This window comes from Pleurodeles waltl, chromosome 12 (assembly GCF_031143425.1).
Source record: "Pleurodeles waltl isolate 20211129_DDA chromosome 12, aPleWal1.hap1.20221129, whole genome shotgun sequence".
In the NCBI taxonomy this organism is placed as follows: Eukaryota; Metazoa; Chordata; class Amphibia; order Caudata; family Salamandridae; genus Pleurodeles; species Pleurodeles waltl.
Window position 1 is genome coordinate 8,612,060 of NC_090451.1, and position 15,873 is coordinate 8,627,932.

Below are 15,873 nucleotides of genomic sequence, written 5' to 3' on the forward strand. Positions count from 1 at the left end.
CAAAGGGATACTGCCCTTGAAACTGGAGCCCCCAGGCCTGCTGCTAGCAACAGATGGCTTCCCCCTTTGTCAACCCCCACTTTTGGTGGGAGCAAAGGCGGGAAACCAGACAAAGGGTAGGAGTAGTGGTCTCACGGAGCAAGTACCACCTCTAGGGGCTTGCAGGTGAAGTGGACCCTCCATTTCATTTCCCTCCATGTTGGATGGCAGGAAAATAGCCAATGAGGTTTAGGGTAGTGACCCTTCCCACAGGAAGTGGTCACTGTAGTGGGTGTAGCCACTCAAGGGTAAGTGACCCATTTGACACTACCAGATTCCCCTGTAAAATGCCCACTAAATTCAGTATTTAGTGGGCTCCCTTAGACTAGGAAACTAGATTCTTCAGGAAGAAAAAAAGACGGCACCCAAGAACCCGCCAGGACGAGAACCAAGGACCTGCTGCACCAGAAGAGTCTCCAAAACCCCTGCTTGCTGCACCAGAGTCCTGGCAATCGCTGCTGCGGAGGAGCTGACCACTGGACCGATCTCAAAAGACCCAGAGGAGCTCCGGGCTTAGCAAATAGATTGAGATCTCCCTCCTGAGTGGAGGCAACACTCAAGAAACCTACAGAGAACTAGCAAACCGATGAGGGTCACTTAACCAACCAGATGATATTACCGGAAGTCGCAGCCAGAAGAGACGACACACCAATGACAACCCGGACGAGATCTACAAGTGTGCCAACTTTGGTGGCACTGCGCCTCCAGTGGCAGAGTTTTGCCAATACTCCAGGTACTGGCCAGTGCACATCAGACAACAACAGAAACAGCTCATCCAGAGCTCCAACTGAACCAGGAGGAAGCCCCAGTTGCGGGACTTCAGGAACACCCCGGACCTCCCACCAGAGCGCCCTCCTCGTCCTGGAAGGCCCTGGGAAGAAGACTTAGCTCCAGCTCCAAAGGGTACCATTGCGCACAGCATCCAAGACCTCCAACTCGCCCTGCAACTGGACGCCCTGAGTCCTGCATCGTGGAACCTGCTGTGTGCCTGGATCCCTAACCCCTTTTGACTGCAACAGCCCAGGAGGACCCAAAGGCACCACCTTTAAACCTGTAAACCAGCTCATTTTCCAGGTGGCCCTGTGCCAAGAGACTTTCCAGTACTGCTCCCACTGGAAACGGGAGCCACCCGAGACTCTCCAGCTGGCACGGTGTGCCCACCTACCTCATTGACCATTCTGCAAAAGAAGAGAATGGTAACTCACCTGTGTGATTTTACATGCATTTTTCTAGGTGCCTTCCATTGATTGCTATGGTGCGTAATTACGCACAAAAAGACTAACTTTATTAAAACTGTGACAAATCATAACTCAAAAAGTACTTAACATATCTTAACCATTTTGGTCTTAAAACTTATATAAAAGTCTGAAGTATTTTTATAAATTCTGGTCTCGAGTTATTCATTGAGTGTGTGTGGTGCATGATTGGATTTGTGAGTACAACAAATGCTTAGCACATCTCCCGGATTAGCCTAACTGCTCGACCAGCTACCTTAGAAATTGGAGTATTCGGTGGTTTGATTTTTACCTCTGGAAACCAACGTGTGGTTACCTGAATCCCCTGCAGAGTGTGCCTAGTATTGCACACAACATAGAGGGCCAGCCTCCTACAGTGTTTGGTATCAAACATGTTGGAATCATTCCCCAATACTGTTGCCAGTATTGTAAGTATGATTCCATGGACTCTGAAGGCTTCTTCGAGGACCCCCAGCATTGCTCCTACCAGCCTTCTAGGGTTTTCTGGGCAGCCCAAGCTGCTGCCACCCCTCAGATAGTTTTCTGTCCTCCTGCTGCTTGAACAGCTGAAGCCCAGGAAGGCAGATCAAAGGATTTCCTTTGGGTGAGGAGAGGGAGGGAGTAACACCCTCTCCCTTTGGAATTACGTATTTTATGACTCCCCAAGCCACTGGTATGGTTTCAAGGGCACATCTGGTGCATAAACCAGTCCACACCGGTTGAGGGCCCCCCCAGTCCTGCTCTTGCGCAAAACTAGACAAAGGAAAGGGCAGTGACCACTCTCCTGTCCATCACCACCCCAGGGGTGGTGCCCAGAGCTCCTCCAGAGGATCCCTGGGTTCTGCCATCTTGAATCCAAGGTTGGCAGGGATCTCTGGGAGCATCTGAGTGGCCATGCAGGTCATGTCAGAGCCCTCTCCTGATAGGTGCTCACCTGGCTAAGTGACCAATCCCCGTTTCAGGGCTATTTAGGGTCTCTCTCTTGGGTGGGTCCTCCGATTTGGCTTGCAAGATTTCAGCACAACTCCTCCGCAACCTCTACTTCGACTTCTAGCTACCGGAACCTCAACTGGACCCTCTAGGAACTGACAATCTGCATCCACGACGAAGACTCTGCTTGCAACGTTGTTTCCACGGCTCCTTCCACCTTCTGCAACATTTCCCCGGCTGTGCATCCTCTGAGGGTGGCAAGTCTTCAGTCTGCATGACAAGGAAGAAGGAATCTCCCTTGGAGTGAAGGAGTCACTCCCATGCATCCGCAGGCCCCAACTGCAACGACGACTTGATGTGTGGATCTCCCCTCATCTTGAGCTGTGTGGATCCTGCATCACAGGTGGTGGTCCAGAGTAGTCCTCTTGGTCCTCTCTGCCAACTATCCAACTTTGGTGAAGGTAAGCCCTTTCCTTCCCACGCAGGACAGTACCCCCATGCACTGCATCTCTTGCAGCTGCCCAGGCTTGTTTGCATCTCCTCCAAGGGACTTACAGGCTCTGTGTAGTCCCAACCCACCAGCACTCCTTCCTGCGACGCACAGCCGTCTGCGTGCTTCTCCTGCGGCATGGGACCCTTCTTCAGTAGTGCTGGTGGGTTCCTCTGCGACTTCTGGTTCCTCGTCCAGTGGGTCTCCTGTGGGGGCTGCCTCTTCTTCTTTGGACTATCTCCCTTGCTAAGGGTGTCCCCCCCCAGGGCTCCTTCTGTGGGTTGCTGGTCCCCGGCAACTCCACTTTTGCTTCACCGCGGCTCCTGCCTTTGCTAAGGCTTCATGGTGTTTTTTTCACGCCACTGACCAACTGCAACCATTCATTCCGTGTGGGACGTTGACTGCATCCTAATTCTTCACCTGCTCGAGGGCTGCATTTCTGACTGTCTTTGTCCCACCGTTGACCAACGCCTTCAACCACAGTTGAGTGGGTAGTAGCTCCTACTCCTCCTGGACTCTTCTGGACTTGGTCCCCTTCTTCCACAGGTCTTCCTCTTCAGGAATCCACCGCTGGTTTCTTGCAGTCTTGTCGGAGTGTTGCATTTTCTTCTTTTCCTTCCTTTTGGGTGGTTTGGGGGAAACTAATAATTTACTCCTTTCCTCCTGGTCGCTAGGGGGCACTGCAGTACTTACCTTTGGGGTTTCCTAGTACCCCAAGATCCCCTCTAGACTTACTGGGGGGCGGGTTGTTCGCATTCCATTTTTTTTAGAATATGGTTGGGGCTCCCCCTAGGGTCACTATTGTCTATTTGCATTTGCACTGTTTTCTATCATTTACTATGCTTATTGCTGATAACTAGTGTATATATTTAGTGTGTGTCTGTAAGGAAATGCCTCCTTGGCATGGTTACCCCCTGACTTTTTGCTTTTTGCTGATGCCAAGTTATGATTGAAAGAGTGCTGGGACCCTGCTAACCAAGCCACAGCACCAGTGTTCGTTCCCTAAAACTGTGCCTTTGCTTCCACAATTGGCACAGCCCTGGCACTCAGATAAGTCCCTTGTAAATGGTACCCCTGGTACCAAGGGCCCTGATGCCAGGGAAGGTCTCTAAGGGCTGCAGCATGTCTTATGCCACCCTGGGGACCCCTTACTCAGCACATGCACACTGCTTCACAGCTTGTGTGTGCTGGTGGGGAGAAAATGACTAAGTCGACATGGCACTCCCCTCAGAGTGCCATGCCAACCTCACGCTGCCTATGGCATAGGTAAGTCACCCCTCTAGCAGGCCTTACAGCCCTAAGGCAGGGTGCACTATACCACAGGTGAGGGCATATGTGCATGAGCACTGTGCCCCCTACAGTGTCTTAGCCAAACCTTAGACATTGTAAGTGCAGGGTGGCCATAAGAGTATATGGTCTAGGAGTTTATCAAACACGAACTCCACAGTTCTATAATGGCTACACTGAAAAATGGGAAGTTTGGTATCAAACTTCTCAGCACAATAAATGCACACTGATGCCAGTGTGCAATTTATTGTAACATACACCCAGAGGGCATCTTAGAGATACCCTCTGAATACCAATTCTACTTCTAGTGTAATGCTGACCAGTTTCTGCCAGCCTGCCAGGTTGCTGGCCACATGGGGAGAAGAATGCCTTTGTCACTCTGTGGCTAGGAACAAAGCCTCTGCTGGGTGGAGGTGCTTCTCACCTTCCCCTGCAGGAACTGTAACACCTGGCGGTGAGCCTCTAAGGCTCACCCCCTTTGTTACAGCGCCACAGGGCATCCCAGCTAGTGGAGATGCCAGCCCCTCCATTGCTGCCCCCACTTTTGGCGGCAAGGCTGGAGGAGATAATGAGGAAAACAAGGAGTCGTCACCCACCAGTCAGGACAGCCCCTAAGGTGTCCTGAGCTGAGGTGACCCCTGCCTTTAGAAATCCTCCATCTTAAGTTTGGAGGATTCCCCCAATAGGATTAGGAATGTGCCCCCCGCCCCTCAGGGAGGAGGCACAAAGAGGGTGTAGCCACCCTCCAGGACTTTAGCCATTAGCTATTGCCCTCCCAGACCTAAACACAACCCTAAATTTAGTATTTAGGGGCACCCAAGAACCCAGGAAATCAGATTCCTGCAACCTTAACAAAGAAGAGGGACTGCTGACCTACAAGCCCTGCAGAGAAGACGGAAGATGACAACTGCTTTGGCCCCAGCCATACTGGCCTGTCTCCTGACTCGAAAACCTGCAACCAGCGACGCATCCGACAGGGACCAGCAACCTCTGAAGCCTCAGAGGACTGCCCTGAACCAAAGGACCAAGAAACTCCCACGAGCAGCGGCTCTGCTCAACTTTAACAACAACTTTGCAACTTTCTTGCAACTTTAAAGGACTTAACTCTTCCCGTTGGAAGCGTGAGACTTCACAGTCTGCACCCAACGCCCCCGGCTCGAGATCCAGAGAACAAACACCACAGGGAGGACTCCCTGGTAACTGCGACCCCGTGAGTAGCCCAAGACGACCCCCTTAAACCCCCACAGCGACGCCTGCAGAGAGAATCCAGAGGCTCCCCCTGACCGCGACTGCCTGTAACAAGGTACCTGACGCCTGGACCAAGCACTGCACCTGCAGCCCCCAGGACCAGAAGGAACCGAACCTCAGTGCAAGTGACCCCCAGGCAACCCTCTGCCTAGCCCAGGTGGTGGCTGGCCCGAGAAGCCCCTCTGTGTCCTGCCTGCACCGCTAGAGTGACCCCCGGGTCCCTCCATTGAAACCAATACAAAACCCGACGCCTGTTTTGCTCACTGCACCCGGCTGCCCCTGTGCCGCTGAGGGTGTGTTTTGTGTGCCTACTTGTGTTCCCTCCACCCCCCTAATCCCCCCCCCCGCCCAGTGCTCTACAAAACCCCCCTGGTCTGCCCCCGAGGACACGGGTACTTACCTGCTGGCAGACTGGAACCGGAGCACCCCTGTTCTCCATAGGCGCCTATGTGCTTTGGGCACCTCTTTGACCTCTGCACCTGACCGGCCCTGAGCTGCTGGTATGGTAACTTTGGGGTTGCCTTGAGCCACCAACGGTGGGCTGCCTATGCCCAGGAACTGAGACTTGTAAGTGTCTTACTTACCTCACAAACTAACCTTTACTTACCTCCCCCAGGAACTGTTGATTTTTGCACTGTGTCCACTTTTAAAATAGCTTATTTCCATTTTAACAAAGACTGTATATGATATTGCTTTTATTCGAAGTTTCTAAGTTACCTACGTGAAGTACCTTACATTTTATGTGTTTACTTCAAATCTTGAACCTGTGGTTCTTAAAATAAACTAAGAAAATATATTTTTCTATATAAAAACCTATTGGCCTGGAGTAAGTCTTTGAGTGTGTGTTCCTCATTTATTGCCTGTGTGTGTACAACAAATGCTTAACACTACCCTCTGAGAAGCCTACTGCTCGACCACACTACCACAAAATAGAGCATTAGAATTATCTACTTTTGCCACTATCTTACCTCTAAGGGGAACCCTTGGACTCTGTGCACACTGTTTTTTACTTTGAAATAGTATATACAGAGCCAACTTCCTACAGGGTATGATTCCAACATGTTTGATAGCAAACATGCCCAGGTTCGGAATTACCATTATGTAGCTGGACATAGGTAGTGACCTGTGTCCAGTACACGGATAAAAATGGCTTCCCCGCACTTACAAAGTCCAGTGTAATCACGCTAGAGTACGGAGGGGCACCTCTGCTTGTGCAGGGTTGACCTCACACACAGGGACCTGCACCCTGCCCTCTGGGCTAGGAGGGCCTACCATAGGGGTGGCTTACAGTGACCTGGTGCAGTGACATATAGTGAAAGGGTGTGTAGGAAGTTGGCTCTGTATATACTATCTCAAAGTGAGAGATAGTGTGCACAGAGTCCAAGGGTTTCCCTTAGAGGTAAGATAGTGGCAAAAAGAGATAATTCTAATGTTCTATTTTGTGGCAGTGTGGTCGAGCAGTAGGCTTATCCGAGGGTAGTGTCGAGTATTTGTTGTACACACACAGGCAATAAATGAGGAACACACACTCGAAGACTTAACTCCAGGCCAATCGTTTTAGTATAGAAAAATATATTTTCTTAATTTATTTTAGAACCACAAGATTTGAGGTAAGTACATAAAATGCAAGGTACTTCACACAGATAAGTATAGAACTTTGGTTTTAAACAGTAGTACACACAGTTTAGTTTACAATGGCAATAAGTTATTTTAAAAGTGGACACAGTGCAACAACCAACAGTTCCTGGGGTAGGTAAATTTGGTTAGGTTTCTTAGGTAAGTAAAGCACTTACACAGTCAGTCTCCTGGGCATAGGCGGCCCACCGTTGGGGGTTCAAGGCAACCCCAAAGCCACAGCACCAGCAACACAGAGCCAGTCAGGTGCAGAGGTCAAAGTAGGGCCCAAATAACATTGGCGCCTATGAAGAACGGGGGTGCTCCGGTCCTAGTCTGCTTACAGGTAAGTACCTGCGTCCTCGGGGAGCAGACCAGGGGGGGTTTGTAGAGCACTGGGGGGGACACAAACAAGTCCACTAAACACACCCTCAGTGGCACAGGGGCGGCCGGGTGCAGTGGACAAATTAGGCATCGGGTTTGCTATTGAAAGCAATGGAGGGACCCGGGGGTCACTTAGGCGATGCAGGCAGGGCACGGGGGGCTTCTCAGGCCAGCCACCGACTGGGCAAGGAAAAGGGCCACCTGCTGGTCACTCCTGCAATGGAAGGTGGTTCCTCTCTGTCCTAGGGCTTGTAGGTCAGCAGTCCCTCTTATTTGTTAAGCTTGCTGGAATCTGATTTCCTGGGTTCTTGGGTGCCCCTAAATACTAAATTTAGGGGTGTGTTTAGGTCTGGGGGGCAGTAGCCAATGGCTACTGTCCTGGAGGGTGACTTCACCCTCTTTGTGCCTCCTCCCTGAGGGAAGGGGGGCACATCCCTAATCCTATTGGGGGAATCCTCCAATCTCAGGATGGAGGATTTCTAAAGGCCGGGGATCACCTCAGCTCAGGGCACCTTAGGGGCTGTCCTGACTGGTGGGTGAATCCTCCTTGTTTTTCTCATTATCTCCTCCGGCCTTGCTGCCAAAAGTGGGGGCAGTGGCCGGAGGGGCGGCCATCTCCACTAGCTGGGATGCCCTGGGGTGCTGTAACAAAAGGGGTGAGCCTTTGAGGCTCACCGCCAGGTATTACAGTTCCTGCAGGGGGAGGTGAGAAGCACCTCCACCCAGTACAGGCTTTGTTCCTGGCCACAGAGTGACAAAAGCACTCACCCCATGTGGCCAGCAACATGTCTGGTTGTGTCAGGCTGGCAGAAACTGGTCAGCCTAGCACTAGGAGTCAGACTGGTATTCAGGGGCATCTCTAAGAGGCCCTCTGGGTGTATTTTACAATAAATCCCACACTGGCATCAGTGTGAATTTATTGTGCTGAGAAGTTTGATACCAAACTTCCCCGATTTCAGTGTAGCCATTATGGAACTGTGGAGTTCGTATTTGACAGACTCCCAGATCATATACTCTTTATGGCTACCCTGTACTTACAATGTCTAAGGTTTTGCTTAGACACTGTAGAGGCATAGTGCTCATGTAACTATGCCCTCACCTGTGGTATAGTGCACCCTGCCTTAGGACTGTAAGGCCTGCTGGAGGGGTGACTTATCTATGCCACAGGCAGTGGGTTGTGGGCATGGCACCCTGAGGGGAGTGCCATGTCGACAGTCATTTTCTCCCCACCAGCACACACAGGCTGTGAAGCAGTGTGCATGTGCTGAGTAAGAGGTCCCTAGGGTGGCATAAGACATGCTGCAGCCCTTATAGACCTTCCCTGGCATCAGGGCCCTTGGTACCAGGGCTACCATTTATAAGGGACTTATCTGTGTGCCAGGGCTGTGCCAATTGTGGGAACAAAGGTATAGTTTAGGGAAAGAACACTGGTGCTGGGGCGTGGTTAGCAAGGTCCCAGCACACTTTTGATCATAACTGGTATCAACAAAAGGCAAAAAGTCAGGAGTTAACCATGCCAAGGTGGCATTTCCTTACAGGGTGCATGCACCTTTTCACCCAGGCTGCAATGGCAGGCCTGCAGATACATTTTGCATGGGTTCCCATGGGTGGCATAATACATCCTGCAGCTCATGCGGAACCCCTGGTGCCCCTATGCCCTGGGTACCTAAGTACCATATACTAGGGACTTATAAGGGGGCACCAGTATGGCAATTGTGGGGTGTGCAAAGTCCTAGGCAACCTCATTGAAAGGGAGAGAGCACACTCACTGTGGTCCTGGTTAGCAGGATCCCAGCAAAAACAGTCTAAACACACTGATAGCAGGCAAAAAGAAGGGGTAATCATGCCAAAAAGAGGGCACTTTCTTAAACGGTGCAGCATTAAAGATGCATAAACTGAAACTGAGTCGCAGGTCTTCCTGGTTAAAGGCTCTTCAAGCTCAATCCTCCCCCTTCTTGACTCGGATCGTAAAGCGGAGAAGCATTGATGGTATTAAATCCGCTCACTTCTGTCGTCGTTACTGAACACATACCTTGCTAGGGCAGGTTTGAAACAAAATATTTGCACCTCAAGATTAGGACATCCACAGACATCAGTTGAAAACATTTATGGAAATGTCATCATTTTCCCTTCTGCAAGACTTGTTTCTGCATCACAGTGTATAGAAGACTTGTTAAAAAATACTTGTGATTCATGGACGGAGATTTGGGACAAATGGATTATCAATTTCTCTTGCTTTATCTTTAATGGCTCACAATATTGTTTACAAGATTATCATACTGCTAGAAAATGATGTTCTATATTGCTCGGCTCATTTAGCAATATATAGTTGAATTTCCTTTTATTGTTAGGAAGCCTTCAGCATTTGTTTATGTATTTATAGCTAAGGTTATTTTTATTCATTCAGATGGATTTGTTTCATTAAGCTGTGTTCAATGTTAATGTTTTTATGTTTATGATTTGTGCTATGTTTAATCAAAGTTCATAATCTGAAAAAGAATAGAATTAAAAGCACAGATTCTTATGGGCCTCCCCTGTAGCCCTCAACAGGGCGTCAACAGGACAAGAAGACCAGGAACAAGTCACAGATAAACTGCTAGAGATTAACCTGGCTGGCTGCCTTGAACGTGGGCACAGGGCTACAAGGCATCTCCCTAGAAGCCTATTTAAAATTGCAGGAGGCGCGGCTATAGAAAAAGCAGTAGAAGTGATGTTCCCTAGGAGCCGGAGGCATAAACAGAGCAGTAGCGAAGCTCTCCAGAAACCTGGAACATAGCGCCAGGACTAGAACTGAGCTCTCTAGGAGCACCAGACATAGAAGCAGGACTACAAGGGCCTCATCAGACATAGCATCATAGTTCAAGGTCTCGCGGAACTCAGACATTGAAATAGAACAGTAATGAACTCATTAGAAGCCCATGATGTAGACATAGGTGTAAAGAACAAGTTACCAGGTAGTTAACTTTAACGCCTTTGTAGAGAAATATCTGGCCGCAGACTCCTTACCTTGGATTTTCCCGGCATCAATCAGGAGGCAGAAGATTTTTCTGGAGCAGCCCCTGTGCTCTGGTAGGTGGTGTTGATCAGCTCCCGTCGCTTGACTGGCGTCATCTACATCAGAATTAGCGCCATGGTCGGCCACGTAGGCACCACCTCGGCATGCTGATGTCACTTACTTTTTCTCAACTTTCTACGCCAGGAGCGCAGAGCCATAAAGTGCACCGACACTGGTGTGTCCAAACCAGGGCCCTGAAAGGGAGGATCCTTAACCCTAGAAATCTGTTCGTAGAGCAGGAAAGATGGGTAACTAGACGATCCTGCAGGACCGAACGGGCGAAATGCTCATCCCTGGGGACCTTACTGTCCAGTCAGTAATGTTTGGTAAATGTGTGCAGGGAAGCCCAGGTTGGTTCTTGGCAGATGTCTAGGACTGTGACTCCACATGCTCATGCAGTGGTCGCAGCTTTAATTCTGGTGGAATGAGCCCTCAAGCGCTCAGGAGGCTGCTTCTTGGCCAGCGCATGACAAATTTTGATGCAGTGAATGGCCCATCGAGAGCTGGTCCGTGTCTGCACTGCATGTCTTTTCTTCACCCCAACATACCCCACGAAGAGTTGGTCTTCCACCCAGAACTCTTTTGTGCAGTCCAGGTAAAACAACAATCCTTTTTTCGGTCCAGACGGTAGAGTCGCTCCCCTTCTTTTGAGAGAAGTCTAGGGGTGTAGAAAGTAGGCAAGGTGATAGATTGTCACACATGAAATGGCATCACCACTTTCAGAAGGAAAGAGGCCCACGTGCGAAGCACCAGTTTAGAAACAGTCAAGAATGGAGGCTTGGATGACAAAACCTGCAGCCCACTCCCCCTCCAAGCAGATGTTATCGCCTCAAGAAATGCTGTTTAGAGTGTGAGTAGCTGGATGGGACAAATATGTATTGGGTCGAAAGGCGCACACATAAAAAAAAAAGTAAGAACCAAATTAAGCTCCCACTGAGGCATAATAAAAGGCGAAGAAGGGACATATGTACAAGACCTTTAAGGAATCTATTTACAATAGGTGATTTAAAGAGGGTTGGTCAGGCAGCTGCGAGAAGGAAGACAGAGCAGAAAAGTGACCCTTCAGAGTAGCCAGAGCAGAGCCCTGCTGGGCAGGAGTGAGAATGAAAAGGAGGACACCAGAGAGAGAAGCAGAAAGCGGGTCTATAGATTTCCCTGTACAATATATTACAAATTTCTTCTATTGGCAGTTGGAGTATACAGTCTTGGTAGAGGGACACCTGGCTGATGGAATGACATTGCAGACTTCAGTAGGAATGCCGAAAGCTGTCAACTGTTCCCACTCTAACTCCAAGGCAGAGGGTTGACCGGTTTGGGTGAAGGACCCTCCTCTGCTGCTGCGACAGAAGATCCTCCCAAAGGGGCAGCCTGATCGGAGGATCGATGCCCATGTTCAGAAGCTCAGGGTGCCAGACTCTCCGTGCCCAGTCCGGAGCCACAAGGACGACTTTGGGTCCGGTCGTTCTCGATCTTCTTGAGAACTCTGGGCATGAGTGATGTGAGCAGAAAGGCGTACTGGAGGCCTGAACTCCTCTCAGGACTCTAGCGTCTCCAAGCGAGAGCCGCCTTGGAAATGCACAAAATTGCTGGCGTTGTGCGCTCTCTTGAGAGGTGAACAGATCTAAGCAGGGCTCTCCCCATGGATGAAAAAGACCTTGCTCCACCTCTGGTTGGAGACACCACTCATGATCCGCTAGACATCGGTGGCTGAGTTTATCCGCCCTGGCATTCAGAGAACCTGCCAGTTGTTGAATCACCAGGGATATACCCTTTTGTTCCAGCCATGTCGAGAGATGCAAGGCCTCTTGATAAAGTGTCCACAACTCCATCTCGCCCTGCTTGTTGCAGTACCACATGGTGGTGGTGTTTGGTCGTGAACACCTGCACTAGCCTTCCCTTGATGGAGGATAGGAAGGCTTTCATTGCCAATTGGATTGCTTGGAGCCCCAGCAAGTTAATGTGGAGTCCTGATTCTGCCGGAGACCAGAGTCCTCTGATCTCCACCTCACCCAAAAGGCCACCCCATCTCAGGAGCGATGCATCTGTCACTACTGTGAGATGTAACTGGGAAAGGGAGAGGAGTCTGCCTCGGACCCAAGCGCGGTTTGTTAACCACCATTGCAGATCTTTTGCAGTTCCCTCCAAGATTTGGAACATGGCGAGATTTCCCTAATGCGTCCACTGGAACTGCAGGGCCTACTGCAGAGCCCCCATGTGCTGCCTGGCATGTGCCACCAGCATGAGGCCCAGGAGCCTCAGAGTCATTCTCACTGAAATCCAGAATAGAGACTGAAACATCAGTATCATAGCCTGATACGTTGTTTTCTTGTGGGCAGGCAGGATGGAAATATGAATGCATCCTGCAGGTCCATCGCTACCACCCAGTCTCCTTGGTCTGGGGCAGACAAGGCTTGAGCCAATGTGAGCATCTTGAATTTCTTCTTCTTGAGGAAGAGATTGCTTGTTCGCAGATCTAAGATGAGCCTATTTAGGTGACTGCAACGTCACTTCTGTCATGGACAATGCCGGTGAGGCCATGTGGAGCTGATCGACATCAAATACCGGTGTGCAGGGTTACAACTCACGAAAACTCTTCCACATCCAGTCTGATGCCTGGGAAATCCAGAGGTTAGGGATCTGCGGCTAGAATTCTCTATCAGATTGGCCGTCCACGTGGGTATCAATCACAGATAGAAAGTACTGGTCCTTTTGAATGGGCAACCAAGAAACTTAAACCATAGAAAAAAAAACTGTAGTGCCTGCTGCCCAGAAGATATCCAAGTAGTGACTACTAATATTGATTGAACATGTAGTAACTAATGCTGTCTCACATGTTTTTGCCTGGCAGTCTCCTGGCGGGAGGCTAACGGTAGTCCACTTAAACACATTGTTTTACCTTCTGGTCCGTTTATATTTTCAGGTGAACTGTCACACAAGCTTAAACCTTTGGGCGAGCAGGAAAGAGCTGTTATCCTGGATCTGAAAAGGAAGGAGTGTGAAAAGCACGGCCTTGACTTCGACGGACAGATCAATGCCTGGGACATGCGCTATTACATGAACCAAGTGGAGGAGACAATGTACAGTGTGGACCAGAACGTGTTGAAAGAGTACTTCCCCTTGGAGGTGGTCACCTCTGGCCTGCTCAGCATCTACCAGGAGCTGCTGGGGCTGACCTTTTACCTGGAGGAGGGCGCCCCTGTCTGGCACAAGGATGTAACGCGGTACTCTGTGCGGGATACTGCGCAGGGGCAACTCATTGGGAACTTCTATCTAGATTTACATCCAAGGTGAGTATCCAGGCGATGTCTGCCTGATGAAGTAGCACTGGTGCCACAGCCGGCAGTCAGTGTCAGAGATACTGCAGTCAGTGTTCGCGTGCTGGAGCAGCATATTATGGTTGGCTGAGGTGAGGTCGTAGTCAGGCAGCACCTACCACTCCCGTCAGGGTTGGGTGATTACACTTACTGTATAACCTGCGCTCACCCTTGGTTAGCTTGGCACTCAGCAGTCAGGCTTGTCACAGAGGCACTGTGTCAAGAATTGGCACAGCACACATACACATTAAATACACTGAGCGTCACAAAAAAGACTTCACACGTTGTGTATAGAAAGTTTTGTATTCAACTCACACATTAACACTACATGTACATCAAGTACTTTTGGGCATAAATCACATTCAGGAATAACACTAACTACTAGGCCCAACCGTGTTAAAAGAATATCAGCAATATGTACACTTGAGAAAATATTACTTTCACCCCCAACACCTTCATACGGTGCAAAACATTGTCAGCACAAAACCCATTTAGCAATTATTCCCAATTCAATACCACATAGTTATAGGGTGCACCCCAGTTTACAATGATAGCAGTAATATGCACACACAGATAATTACTGCACTTTTAAAAAGCCTCATGGGCCTAGCCCGCAGGGGTAAAAACCAATGGCAACCCTGATAAGCTTTCGCCAAGAAAACAATGCGTAAGGCAACATTGTCGTGCAGTACAATTAATCACAGGCAATCACTCCAACATACTCACTCCACACTGCTATGCGGTGCTGTGGATATCAGGTACACTCACTCTCCGCACCCTAATACGGTGCACTGATATCCGGCAGGTCAGTTGTTACTGTACTTGCATACCCCGTGGGCCAAGCCCTCCTCCATCCTTCAACCAACCCCTTTGACCCCGACGCTACGGGCCGGAGAGGAGACTTCTGCAGCTACTATATAATGCAATTGGGGCTGCACCAACAAAAGCCCTCACGAAGAGTCGAATTATCCAGACAAGTTGCTTCCAGTGCAGCCTTTTTTTTTTTCTTCCATACAACGAAAAACAGCCAATGTGTTTCGTTCACCACATGTGAACTTCCTCAGGGCATTAATGCTTTATAAGGAACGTTGTAATCTCCAAATATATCAACTTAACAGATGTGATTGAGTGTATTCACTTGCAGTGTCCATTATATCACGTATAGTAGCACCAGTTTCAGATTTATTGCAATCTAGATAGCCATGATAAGCTACCCTCATAACTACTCCGGTACTAATTTGATCGCAGCCAGAGTGACACTTATTCGGGGTCCCGGAGGAAAGAGGACTGCGGGGGGTAGTAGATCACAGGCTGAACAGGCAGCAGTGAACAAACAGATGTTTGGCCCCCACTTGGGAAGTTCACTTGAAGGTCTCCACACTGTGCCTTCCAGCACAGGCCCTCTCCTGCGAAGCACGGGGAGAGGGTCACCATATGACACATGCAGTTCACAATAGCGCCCAATCAAGCTAGGTACTCCAGTACACAAGTCCACTTCTCCGCACCCCCCTGGAATGAGGCCAGCGTCTAGTGAGCAATGACTTGTTGCACCAGACATTTCCAATCACACAAGAGGAGTTGCCAGTTCCGTGCCTCCTTGAAATGAGGCAAACGTCTGTTGCGTGATAACTTGAGCTGCATCAGACAATTCCGGTCACACACGAAGAATAACCAATTCTATACTTCCCCAGAAAGAGGTATGTCTTGTGTGTGATGACTTGAGTTGCACCATACAATCCCGGTCCCACACGGAGGCGCAAGTTCAGTGGTGCCACACAAGGTAGAATGTGGCACTATTACGGTATGCCCCCACTTCCAAGGGTTGCAACCTGTGAATCCAACACCCCACGCAATGAGCATGCAGTCGGCGTGCCGCAGTCGAGAAATGCAGCGCGGTCGACGAAGTGGTCACACAGAGTTCCCCAACTGATGAATCTGTTCACCAACAATAAAGCGCTCATATGTGTCCAGGCCCCATGATGGAGGGCCACACTCCTTGAATGTGGGCAATACTTTGAGTGCTCCGCACCAGGCAATCTGGTCTCTAGTCTTAATTCTTGGTTACACGCTTACACTGCTGCCACCAGATGGGATCCAGGAGACAATGTGGGCACGTAAGAGGACACCGCTCTCTAAATGTCACGAGTAGAAAGTGTAGGTCCCTCGTGGGAGGTCTTTGATGTCCTCACTAGAGAACAGAGTGCAAGCCAACAAACCCTTGGAGAGCACACTTTGGGGTGCCACACAGCAGCAGGCAATCAGCCCAGGTCAGCCATG

At 49.8% G+C, this 15,873-nt stretch overlaps 1 protein-coding gene across 4 annotated transcripts in view; it reads left to right on the forward strand.

Annotated features, from left to right (window-relative positions):
* THOP1 (thimet oligopeptidase 1) overlaps positions 1–15,873 on the forward strand; it is a 236,187-nt gene that overhangs the window by 143,119 nt on the left and 77,195 nt on the right. For all 4 annotated transcript variants that reach the window (XM_069215804.1, XM_069215806.1, XM_069215805.1 and 1 more), the window contains exon 8: positions 13,203–13,569. In XM_069215804.1, the coding sequence (XP_069071905.1) occupies positions 13,203–13,569 (367 nt within the window). The remainder of the gene's footprint in view (positions 1–13,202; positions 13,570–15,873) is intronic.